A 13,538-nucleotide genomic window follows, 5' to 3' on the forward strand; every position below is an offset into this window, starting at 1 on the left:
GTTTAACATTACGCTTCGTTGACAGGGATATCGTGTAGATTTATTTGTCGTCAAACATCAGGCAATCAATATCGAGTGCAATATATCCTCTACATATATCGACAGAATATTTTTCCACGGACAACACTGGCATTCGAAATAATTGACAGTTCCCTGTACACGTTTCGTTTCCATATTTTAAATGGTACATATATTCTCCGGGTGGGTTTAAACGGTTCGTTTTAATTATTCCAATATGTTACAGGAAATTAAGCTGGAACGCGGTTCAAATGACAATGAAATTTCATGGAAATCATTAGGTTATTGCATGTTAAAGGGTTGACTTGGAAACATCAAATTTACCTACAATGCTGTTAAAAAGTTCCAAGCACTTTTCCGCTAGCCATTTAATATCTGTTTACTTTCAATTTTAAATTAATACACCATAAGTGCTGTTTATTTCAGCAAATAAAGCCTTCTATTTAATATGCAACAATCCAATATATTTAGGATTATTTGGTTCTAGCGAAATAGCGAAGGGCGTAGGCTCGTGCAAGTTGACTGCTCGATTTAACCCTCCCACCCCTTCAATAAATTTCCACCACCTTCTCGTATGTCTGCCAGCAGGCAAGCTACACGGGCAAAGTGTGTCCCGAAATTAGTTGCTTAATTAAAGCACCCCAGGGACTACTTTCCAGCAGAGAGACGCTTGTAAGCATACGTAGAACAAAAACCCCCCGTTCATCCCCCTTTCGAGCATACCATCGCTGCTATCGATTCCTTCTTCTACCCCTTGTTTTTTAGCCCCTTTGCTTGATTCAATCCCGAAAAATAAATGGACCAATGCCAAGAATTCCCCATTGATCGTTTCGATTTTCTGCCTTATCGTTATTCGACCACCATATACTCGAGCATTTTTATTTTTATGTTTGTCCGTATACGTATATTTCTTTTTTACGGTCACCCTATCAATCATTCTTATCTGTTTTCATGGAAATTCGCAAGCTTAAGGGAAGTGGACATTTTTGGGGGGTGAAAAAATCGAATTTTTTTTGCAGTCAGAATCTATAATTGAAATATGTGGGCGAAAAATGCTCTTAACTCTTTCTCTCTGTATGCAAGGATGCAGACGAAGGGAAAGATCGTAATTCAAAAATCCAAATATAATGCTGTTTCGAAACTTTCCGACTACAGTGTACCCGACAAGTATTTTTACGATCACGGATTCCTAGCTAAGCAAGCATTTAGAATTATAACACGTGAATTGTGTTACAATGCGATAGCTTCAGGAAGAACGCTGTAAAACGTCACTTCACCGTGTGTGCTTAGGTTTCGTGAAGTAGAGAAGCGTGTTTGACTATTTCTACAAAGCTGACAGAGAAAACAATATTGGTGGTGAACGGATACGTTAGCGAGTGCAGTTGAGAAACACTTGAATTTTCGATCTCAAACAAACGGTGGATCGAACAACAATGTAATCGTCAACGACGACGAAGGATAATTCAATAGAGGTTTAGAGAAAAATCGCAGAAAAAGTCAATATTTAATAAACAAGTTGCAAATTAAACGCAACGTTTGTTTGAGGCTTCTATAGCATCGATTGCCAGACAGAAAGAAGTCGATTTCTCGAAAGTCTCAAGGTGGCCTAAGTGCTTGGATATAAAATCAAATTTTCATACTGAAATAACAATGGTCGTTCTCAATTTGGTCACATCGTTTCATAGCAGTTTATGTGGCGGAAAAAAGGTATCATTGAATCTTGAGATTCAATCGAAGGCTGAGTTTATTCGACGAGAAGCAACCAGGCCAATTTCGGATTCCAGGCCATTTAACCGACTGATTTTTCGGCATCATACGGTAAAGGTTGGCCCATAGAATGGTAGGATAAAGTGTTCACCCTCGCCCGTACTGCCAATGTTCCGTGGAATGATCTTGTTATTTTTTACTACGTACCTTGGGGTTTACTACTGACCCGCCAGGTTTGCAACATCTTCAAAGATAAGGGAAGATATAAAGTCCTGGATTTACGATCTTCGGATAGATAAGCCACCAATGTCTCGAACGTTGCAAGCTTTTTCCGATAGCGAATAAAAAACTTTAGTCATGTTAACCAACAGCAATTACATCAAGATTGGGTACTCGAGCATTTGTAATTAAGGTGTTAATCTGATTGATTTTGGAAATATTAAAATTCTACCTTGTTCAGAAATTTTATGATTTTATAATTTTAAGATTTTTAGAATTCTTGCTCCCACTAGGATATCGCAATTTTTCCCTAGGGAAGCCTGATTTAATGGCGGGTGTACATTGACTTTTGATCGAAACTGTATGTTCGGTAGAAGGTGAAGAAACGAAGCGTTTTGTCGTTGTCGAATAAACAACATCTTGACGTAATATAAGTCCACGGAGAAGAGCCGTAATGGCGGCGGATAGTAAAGTCGTTCCACTTCGCATACCTCTCACGTGGAATACATTTGCAGTAAGTGCTTGGAGGCTAGTAGCTACGACGTTGCTCGACTGATGACGACATAAACAAACACGTGTCCCAGGATGAGACCATTTGTAATGAGAATGGCGAACAACCGACACTCGGGACTACATCGTGCCTGTTTATAGCGTACACTCCTAGCGTCCATTATCGAATCAGCCTGGAAAGGAACCCAGCGTTGTAACTCACTCGTTTTCTTCTTTCCAAACTGGTATAGTGCTTCGTTCTCTGACCCATTATTCACGCTATCCTATATACGTATTTTTTTCTTTTTTCTTTTTGGTCGACTCAGACCTCTCGCTCTCCTTGACGAATTGATTACGATTCGTTACAGATCGCAATGTGAATGATCACCGAGGAAAATGAGCGGAAAGTAAACGAGTACACACCCGGCGTTGTTAGTATTTAAATTGAGATATTTAAACTGAGAAGATTGAGCTTCGGATAAGTAAATTTGCAGTTGATATAAGTGCGATCAGAGTCATCGATACAACACTCGAGTAATTTATTTTAAAGGGTGGAAAGATCCTCGTTGGGGTAATTAGGATTTTAGGATCTTAGAATTTTGAAATTTTCGAATCTTAGTACCTTGGACTTTACGAATTTTTGCATTTCACGTTTATGGGAGGCGAAAGTGCACCCTTACTCCTATCAATTCGCCGGGGAATCTACTTTTGAAACGCGCAGTAGGATCTGGACAAGAATCTTCGCAAAAGGATAAATAGAGCTGATTTTTCGTCGGTCGTGTTCGAATGCGAAAATTTCATTTGATCCATGTTCACGCATGCCGTTCCTCATTAACGTCGAGAGGACGGGCGACGGCGTTAACGGCTTGTTAGCGTTTTGCAAGCGGTGTCACGATAGGCGTGTCACGATAATTTATTGGCTCGTAAATTTACGCTTTCCCGAATATACAGGATACAGCCACGTGTTTACTCGACGTCCATGTACTATATCTGTCCCGTGGCTGATCTTTCCCGATGATAGACAACGGTACAGCTTCCGTCGCTGATTTGTCGGATGAGTGTTATATGGACGTATTATAAACATCGTTGACGCAAGGATATTGGCGGTTTATCGTATAGGGTGTTCAAGGAAATTTTTTCAAAAAAGTAGACTTAGTACAAGGTGTCATTCTATTATTAGATCGTTAAAAAATTCGATGAAAATGAGGTTGAAAAGGGAACTTTTCCGGCGCTCGAGACACGGTTCCCATTAAATTTAAGCTCGTTAGTGGAACCGGACAACATGACGTATCATGTATTCCATGGAACGACTACTAGTCACTGAAACGTTAGGAGAGGCTTATACTATCCTTCTAGCTTTCAAAGGAGCATCCCGCCGACCCAGGCCAGGTATCATCGGCTTCGAAGAAGTTCAACGTTGATTGCCAGCTGTATCGATAAGATCTGATACAGACACTCGACTTTTCAAAGGTGTGCGAAAGGTCACGAACCCTCTTTCTCGCTTCTTCTGCATCGTGATACTTTGTTACGATCTGTTCGCGGTAGCCATCGTTCGGTCCCTTTGTTTTCTTGCTTATTTTTGTACCTGAACGAGGGATGGGCATTAGAGTGATCCAGAAATTGATATTAGACTAGCTTCTCAAAGTAACACGATTCAATATTAATTGAATTTTTTAAAATTTTAACACGATTGGTGTAAGAAAATAATTCAATCAAAATGGAAAAATATTTTAGAGAAAATTTTTATTTTATCCTCTTCAGCGATTACAAATATTCTATTATATGTACAAAATGGAAGAACTTCGAGCGTAAGCTATTATTCCATCCAGAGTTAGCACTTTAGGGACAAATTAGGTCAAACGATGCATTGTTTCCCACTTAGATCGCGCGAATTGGCTGGATGATTGCTTTTAGATGATAGAGCAGTAATTATATCCATTCTCGACATATTGCCTCTAAAGTAACTCCATTGTCGTAGACGATGTCGAGAAGCACCCCTCTATGGAATTTCAGTATCAGCTACTTACATGCACTTAGTATCCTTAACCAAATTACAATTTCAATGCGTCTTCCTTTTGTCAATACGATGATCAGAAATTCCTTAATGCATCTAAGAAATACGACATTTTCTATCTGATAATAAAACAAATAAACGAATAAGCCTTCCAGTATTATTCTATTATATTAAATAATTTATATTGGTAGGAAGTTATGCTCTCTGGTGTTGTAAATTAACGTGGTAGTTAAAAAGAGTAGAATGAAATGTAGCGAGTCTTACACACTTGTTAGGGAACCCAAGACACTTCATGATCAGTTAAGAGTTAAAGCACGCGAACAGGTGGGCAAGTTCCTAAAACGTGTCACTATAAATCACCTCTGATTTCTTGGGGGGGAAATAAAACACACACGCTTCTTTTATATTTTTATTCGTTTCTTTAACAGGTGCTACGAAAGTAATTGGTTTAACGAAAGATCGGCTCATTTTATAATTTATTTGTTTTTATTATCCAGGCTGATTCGTTTCACTTACACGCATTGAATAACTTCAAAATAAAGGGAACATTTCTAAGATTTATCTTTCCATCAGATATCTTGGGATATCTAAAAGATTATCCGGTTCCTTCCAAATGCCATTCTCGTTTCTTTTCGGTGCATACATGCGTGCCGCAGACCCGTTCACATACACGCGCACGTTAACATTCCAAAGAAGCTAATTAATCGAATTACACTGTCTTGTTCGAAGCAATAATGATACTCTAATGAACGAGAGAAGGATATTTCCACCGATAAGAAGCGACACACGAAACGTTTTCGAACCACTTTTACGTTTCTTTTGTATGGAAAAAGACGAAGAAAACATCGCGCTCGTTGATGGAAGACGGTCATAACTTGAAGTATCGAGAAACTAAATTTTCCTCATCGATACAGGTTCAAGTATTTTAGATAACGTTCAAATATCCTTATTTTTTCCTTTCAAGAAATACACTGCTAGGTTGTTTGAATTATTTTTATTACACGTTACGATACTTATTTATGACAAAAATCTGTAATTTAACGTATCTAAAAATAATCAAACTATGCGGCATTGGAATGGAATTCATATTTAGCAAGAAAACTTTTCCTGATGAAAATCGTATGAAATATAACTGTACGGAATTCATTTTCTCGTAAAGACCACCAGAGGAGATGGTTACATTCAGACAGAAAATGTGCTGCCTTCAGGGTCAGACCCTTTACTACATTTCACAGTAATCTCCCAGATCGTGAAGAAAACGAGGAAAATTAAGTGTGCCTCCGGATGGACCAATTTGTCTACGATTTTCCAGCTTACCCGACGCTATTAACCTAAACGCGTTACCTAGATATTAATTTTGTGCTCGTTAAAAATGATGTACTACCAACCACACTATACCTTTCACGTTATCAATGTTTAATAATTTTTTTTATCAAATTAAAAATTTTTATATATTTCTTTAACTTCATCTTGCCAAATTTAGCCAATTAATTTTATTTTATAATCAATCATTTATTTACAAAATGATCGTCGTTCACCCTGTACACTTCTGATCGTAACTTCGTAATGAAATTATCGAGCCGATCGGACCGATAATTATCATGCATCTGGCAGAATCGATCGTCTTAATTGTCGAGACTGTCGGAAGATTAACCAAAGGGTGGAACATCTGCGAGCCTTGGATATGTACTTTATCGAATGTATCAAACCGGATGCGAAGTATTTATACTAAAGAAAGGGTTGAACTGGACTCGAAGAGATATGAATCAACGGGATCGTTTCACCTGATTTCTTATTAACACTTCGATCTCTGACCGAAAAGTAGGGAGAGAAAAAACTGTTATCTTGGAATCTTTTGCTAAGATAACAAAAATTTTAAAATTTATTTAAATGAAATTTCTAAATATTGAAAATTTGTCAATTTTATACCTTCAAAGTTATTTTAGCCTTCATATTTTTATAAAATTAAGTTGGGGATGAAGAATGGGACGCGTTGCTCTAGAAACTTAGAAAGTTTCATAAAAATTCGAGTATTTTCGTGAGCGAAGTTTCTTCACGAGTACCACACGAAACGTTCTCATTACTTTTTGAATTACTATAGATTTCGATAGAGAGGATAAAGGGTGCAGCGGGAATGTAGCGTGTCGGATCGATGGAACATCCTCTGGATAGTTAATAACCTTGTTCAGCCACCGTCTGAAATTTCTTGATCGATTCCTGTTATTAAAGCGGTGGTTGGCCACGTTCAGGCCCCGGGTTGTTTTCGTAGAAGCAATCGCTGTAATTAGCGATTAACCCGTCGTATAATCGATGTTCCACGTCTTCTGGATTTTCCTTCGCTCTTCGAAAGCCTCTCGGGTTCGTGCTTTTAGCCTCGTTAAGATTTATCGTACAACCCGGAGGTAAAGATTTACAAGCTTGCATCTTCGCGCGCCGCACAGCCTCTATACTCTTGCGAATCGAAACGAACCGTTTCGCCATTCTTTATTGCAATTTTTCCCCGTTTCTCATCTTCTGGATATATTATATTGCACGATGTGGTTCTGCTTTTCTAAAAATATTACTCCGCCTCGCTAACGAGCTTCGTTTTCGTCTTAACACATTTCTCTACTCGGGTTTCTTCGTTATTGTTCAAACTCGCGGCCAATTATTTTTTTCCTCGGAATTTTCTGCAATATTTTATCAGTTAAGTCCTTTCTTGGGGGTCTCTCCATGGTCCGTCGTTCGAGAGTTAAAAAACGCGCTATGTTATATTTTCTACCTTTTTGGTAAAAGGATCAATTATTATAGAGGGATCGATAACTATAATTTTTTTAATATCCTAAGTTACTTTGCCAAGGACTGTTCTAAGATTTACAAAATGAAAATAATTCCGTACCCAGAAGTGACACGAACTTCGTGAACTACATAACAGCTCATCGAAGTCTGAGTCGGCCAGTTGGAAAGGTCTACTCGTAAGAATAGAAGAGTTTAGCGGTCTCTTTCAGAAAAAATAAGGCACGCTCGACACATGGGATTATTGGGTCGAGTGATTGTGTACGAGTGCATCGAGAAGGGCCGTTCAAAATTGCGACTTCCCTACTGAATTTTCCCCTTACCTATCCTTTCTCTGCTACCAGCTGCCTTTCAATTATTCCGTTATTTTCAAGAAGTCACGAAGAAGAACGGCCCGAGCATCGTGCTCGAGTAGAGGAAATTACAGCACGATTCTTCTTCGTCGGCTTCTCGAGTATTCAATGCTCGATACGACACCCGTGAAACCTTTTTCCGGAGAATCGAGAGGAAACGACAGACGGGAACGGAAGGATGGGAAACAAGGCGGAAGTGGAAGAAGCCGGGAAAACTGTTATCGCTATCGTGGACGAAAAGAAGACCTAACCCACTTCGTGCTAAATGAATGCACCAGCTAACTCATTATCGCGATAAATGAGGGATTTAAAAAAAAAAAAAAAGGCATCTCTCTCGGTTCGTTAATTTCGCGAGAAACCACGGTTCAACATCGACGAACAGCTACTTTAAAATGGCGTTTCGTGAAATTGACAATGAGGCATGGAATTAATGCGACAAAATTGAATTGAATAGAATTTTCAAGTCTTATAGTAAGGTTTATTTCTTGAAATATCTTTTTCGAGGGAATTAATTTGGCAGAATTGAATGTAATTGAATTTCTTTCTACTATTACTTCTTGCAAGTGGAAAAAGCATCGCACTTTCCATCGCAAAATATGTATAACGTTATCGATTTCATTTAAAAGGTGACTATACCTTCTACCCTAGCCTCGATAATAGGCAAAGTGTGGTTGCCGTATGACGTTTACGGAAATGCTATTTTTTTTATACTTTATAACAATTCTATTAGGTGTAGAAATTAATTTTGTGCTTTTTCATTTTAAATGAAACATTTATTTTTAAAGTAATTTGGAAAATATTGAAATATAATATATCAATCAAGAAGATGTGGTACTAAATTAATTACAACATAAATAAGGTTTTGAAATTGAAATTTTTATTAAATATCGGGTGTCTACAATAGATTATAAAATTGTTTAAGCGAAAAGGAAGATACTCGGCTGATCATTCGAATAATCGTTGTCGGTGCATCTCTGTTTCAGTGTGCAACTGCAACCTTCATGCGAGAAAGTGCAGATTCAACATGGAACTGTACAAGCTGTCGGGACGTGTCAGCGGAGGCGTTTGTCTGCAGTGCCGGCATTTTACGGCAGGAAGACACTGTCATTATTGTCGGGAAGGTTACTACAGGGACCCGGCCAGACCGATCACGCATCGTAAGGCCTGCAAACGTAAGTACATCCCCGACAGACGTTAATCACTGCTAATTTAAAATCAGTTATCCCATGCTGATCTATTAATCAGAGATTATCCATTCAAGACATTTGCATGTTCATAGCACGTACCTTTGTGCCCTACATAATTCTCTTACCTTCGACTGTACATGATTAAAAATTTTCATTAATGTAATTAGGGATTGGCTCGAAATTCTAAAATTCATTAGATTTAAAGGGGTGTCGAAAAATCCCATTACTAAACACATCCATCCCCGTATGTTACGAAACACATAACAGGTGTTTTATTTTGAAAAAGATAAGTTGAAATATCGAAGAGCCATTTTGGCGCGCACGGAGGGTTAATTTAATAGGTGTAAAAGTGATTCCCGCGGGTACAGAAGACTAAACAAATCCCCGGTGTTCCAATCATACGAATGGAATGTACCGTAAGTGAACATGTGCATGTAGATTCACGGTCTACCGTACCGGTGTGTACATATAGCATAGCGCGAGCATGAATACCTTCTATCCGTACTTTCTCGCGCCAGGAGATCGTTATCCCTGGTCGCGGTGGTTTCTGGCCCTAGACAATCCGACATAAATTGAATGTCTTGAAATTGGTTGGGAGGGGGTCTTAGCTCGGTTGGTAGCCACTTTGTAACAGTACCGGGAAACGGATGAAATTAATAGTAATAACAGGCTAATAACTGGATTCCATTTTATGGTTGGAACGCGAGGATAAGCTTTGCTAACGATTGACAGTTTAACAACTGGGACGACCCTATGAAATATTCATAATTAATCCGATTAATTTGATTAAATAATTGTAGCGAACCGTTTATCGTAACGCGGAAGACTTTAAAATTGGCATTTTCGCGAAACTAGAGAAATGGTTCTCGGGTTCTAATTAAAGGGTTCCTTGGGTTTCCGATGTTTGAACTCGTCGTTGTCGTCAGATATGGTGCAATGTATGCTCGGTTCAGTTGGCAGTGTCTCTGGTCTCGCATATAAAACACAAGTGTCGTGCCGAGGGCTTGCGCGTGCTCTCGTCGCGAAGATAACGAACAGTCTGTATTCTCGTTAGCAGCCATAGCGGAGCCGTTAAGATAACAACGAGACACGACACTCACCGCGAGGGAACGGCACGAAAAGAAGATTTAAACGCGTCTTAGGATAGTAGAACTTTCATAAATTAGGTCCCCTCGGCGAAGATGCTACCATCGCGTGGGACGTTGAAAACGGCCGTCAATCCTTCCTTTCGTTTCTACCTCGTGAAACGGAACCCCCCGGTCGTTTCGTTCGCGAAGAACAACGAGAATCTAATACCCTTTTCAGAAGGTAATTAACGCGCCCCTAAACGAATAAAATGATAATCTTCTTTAGTAGCGAAAGGGTTAAAATTGAATGAAATTCTTCTGGAAAATCCTGCGGGGCACGCGATCCTTTAAAAAATTAAAAAAAATACGCCAGTTTCGAAAAAGGTAGCGCGTTCGCAGGCGATGGACGGAACATTCACGGGTCAGCTCGCAACGACATTAGACACGGCTGTTAGTCGGTTGACGAGGCAACAAATTTCCCGGCCAATTCAGTGTGTCGTTGGTAGAGAGACAGAAGCGAATGGTAAACGCGGCGTGTGTACGAAAGGTGAGAAAGGGAAAGAGAGAAAGCGACCCGTGGAAATCTCGAAACGATCCGGCAAGTTGCCTGACCCGACGGTTACATACCTGTACTCAGGGCCGTATTTTCCCGTGTGTTGGAAATTCAGAGGGTTCGCCTAGGGAGCCATTCGGAGTTCACTAACCGTGGAAATGGCACAGCCCCACTCGATGCAACGTTGCGACGCGACACGCAAACGGAACGCGCGGGAAAAAAAGGGGCGAAATATGCATCACTTTTGGAGATGCATCACCTCTTCACTGCTTTCATTTTTTTTACACCCGCTTTTTTAAAACACATATTCTCTCAGCTGGGATGCTGCTGTCCTATGACATTTATAAGTATTTGTCGAGATTTATTATAGAAATTTCAATTCATGATAGAAAAGTGTTTCAAAATTGCACTTGTGTGTTATTGAAATTTTTCAAAAAATCGTTTGGTGTATCTAATATTCCCCCACACATTTCGTGTGATATTTTTCCATCCTTTCATCGGGTTAATAATAATCGAGAACATATTTTTCGTTTTTTAATTTTGATATCGTTCAGTGAAGAATTGTTATACTCTTGGTGAAACATCCTGCATGTGCACACAGTGGCTGGTAATATTAGAAGCTTCCCCTGTTTGTATAGCACGCGTGGCCATACCGGTACGATACGTTTCAACTGTATCCTACCCCGAAAGCTTCACCCCGTGTTTACTTTAACCTCAGTGACACCCTCCGGCAAGGGTTGCTTCTCAAACACAGAATCGGTCACCGAGATATTCGCGGTCTCCTGTCGAGAACCTTGCTGGCCCTTCCACTTTGCCAAACCACCGAATATACCATACTAGTATCACCCAAAATTTTTCCTTTGTTTACGATTAAAAAAGATTACATAAGATGAAACTAGCAAACAATAATTTCGAGGTGTGAACTAATAATTAATTTACAAAAAAAAAAAAATGACTCAATAATTGAAAATAATATAATTTTACATATTATTTATAAGTAATAATTTGTAATAATTTTTCGCAAACATTTGATCGAAGATATAATATAATGTACCTTTGAGTTCAAAGGGTTAATTTCTCAATTCATCGAACCGATTAATTTCAACGAGAAACAAAAATTGACTCGCGTTTAACGTGTTGCATAATTCACGATTCATTTTAATTTCATCGAGCCCGGTGAAAGAACGTTGAAAATATTCGGCTGCAAAGGAGAACGAAACGTTTTAACCGGGCGCAAACGAAATTGGATGCTCGCGCGTAATTACATGCGTACCCCGTGTATTTATCTGAACAAAGGGTAACGAGGATCGGCGAATTCGAGTGCACTTGATTTCTTTGTCTCATTTTCTACCGTCTAGACGATCGATCATACAAACTGGGCTCTTTAAAAAGAAACGAATTGACAAAATGGCATTAAAGAAAATTGCATCGATCAAGTTTTAAAAATTTTAAATTTCGATAATTATCGAAATCGCGGCTAAAAATCTAATGAAAATGGGTGAATTTAGAAATTCATCCTAACTGTCGGAGCTCGATAAATCATAACTTGACAAATGGAAAGGAGAAATCGAAAGGTGAGGATACAAAGACAAAGCAAGTGAGTAAAGTATGAAAAAGAGGGTGGCGAGTGGCAGGTACCTAGAAGGAAATGATAGGAAAAGGCGGTAAAGGACAGAGAGAAAAAGGAAGTGAATGGGGAAGAGGAAGAAGAAAAGGGGTTGGGCGTGAGAGACTAATAGTGCTGATCCCACCACAAGCACCGCTGGTTTAAGACCCGGCTAAGTGGTGGATAATGAATATGCTAACGTGTGCCGAGTATGCGAGGAAAGCTTTGCACTTGGTATCGGGTTCAAGCACCTTTCTTTGCTACTGTACGTGTGCGTTCTATACATTTTTCGTTCGTGTAAATCGTCGGTTTTCACAAGCGACCCAACTAAGACCATCAATGAGACGGACAGACAAATAGACAGACATCGACCCGGCTCGAAAGAAAAAAATCTACCATATCGATGGTGCGAAAGGGGATTCAATTCCGTTCTGACGTTCAATTAAAAGGGAATAATAGGATCAGAGTACCTACGTACGCGTCGATATAGTAGGTGCAATTCTTCTTTCGATCGACCTGAAAATAGATGACAGTTCAGATGGCAGATGGATGATGATTTGATTGAAGGGTGTAATCAACCAACTATAAAGGCCGATTTATACTAGCAGTCAAAGGTACGGTTGAATTTCGATCAACCAAGAGTTTCGTTTCTTGAATTTTAATTAAAATAAGTTATCGATTAATAGATAAAGATGAATTTAATCTGAAGTGTATGGAAAAGCTATTAAGCAAATCCGTTTCGGGTAAATGTTTGTAGAAATTATGCAAAAATAACGTTACGGGATCGAAGAGGGTCTCTATAAAGGATTTGCTTAATCAGATTGAACCAATTATCCAGCCTTGACAGCCTCCCCGAAACGAAATACGCTTTCAGAATACAAGATTTAGCATAATCGTGGGCCTAAGGAACTAAACTACCAAGCCAATTAGAATTTGAATAAGTAGCTTAAAATCACTGCCCTGTAATATCCTGGAAAACTGTAATTACATTATACATATTCGTGGTACAATAATGAAATATAATTTAATATATAAATTTCTTATAACATTGAAAAAAGTTGTAAAAATAGCCTAGGGTGGATCTAAGACTCGGTGTACTCTGCAGAGCATTACAGAGATGCAATTTGGCAGCAGCATCCTCGTCTATAGTAACAGGATTGGCAAGAAAATTTAATTTGGCTCCCAGTTCAATCCAACTTCCCGTTCGAACGTATCTTTCTCAGAGGAAAAGGAAGAACCTTCAACTTCTATCCGAGTAATGTAAATACCAATCGACAACGGTATTTTCTAACTTTTCAACTTTTCAACTTTCGGACAGGTACTATTAGTTATAAAGGTGATACGTCGGAGAGGATGATAGATAAAATCGACAGTGAAAAGTTTCAGAATGGATTGCGATACCCGCTTCATGGATTAATACAAAAGGTAGCTAACGCACGATAACGTTCTCTTTAATCACCGTAATGTAACTCTATCTATCACAAAGCGAACGCGTGTTCATTTTTAATTCAAATCTAAACCTTTCACCTTGATTTCTTTTCTAACGCAAC

General features: G+C 39.0%; 1 protein-coding gene across 2 annotated transcripts in view; it reads left to right on the forward strand.

The window, feature by feature from the left end:
* LOC117605398 (netrin-1-like) overlaps positions 1 to 13,538 on the forward strand; it is a 63,042-nt gene that overhangs the window by 23,786 nt on the left and 25,718 nt on the right. For both annotated transcript variants that reach the window (XM_076693387.1, XM_076693388.1), the window contains one exon: positions 8,559 to 8,747. In XM_076693387.1, coding sequence (XP_076549502.1) covers positions 8,600 to 8,747 — 148 coding nt within the window. In that variant the 5' untranslated portion in view covers positions 8,559 to 8,599. The remainder of the gene's footprint in view (positions 1 to 8,558; positions 8,748 to 13,538) is intronic.

The sequence above is a fragment of the Osmia lignaria genome, chromosome 3, assembly GCF_051020975.1.
Source record: "Osmia lignaria lignaria isolate PbOS001 chromosome 3, iyOsmLign1, whole genome shotgun sequence".
In the NCBI taxonomy this organism is placed as follows: Eukaryota; Metazoa; Arthropoda; class Insecta; order Hymenoptera; family Megachilidae; genus Osmia; species Osmia lignaria.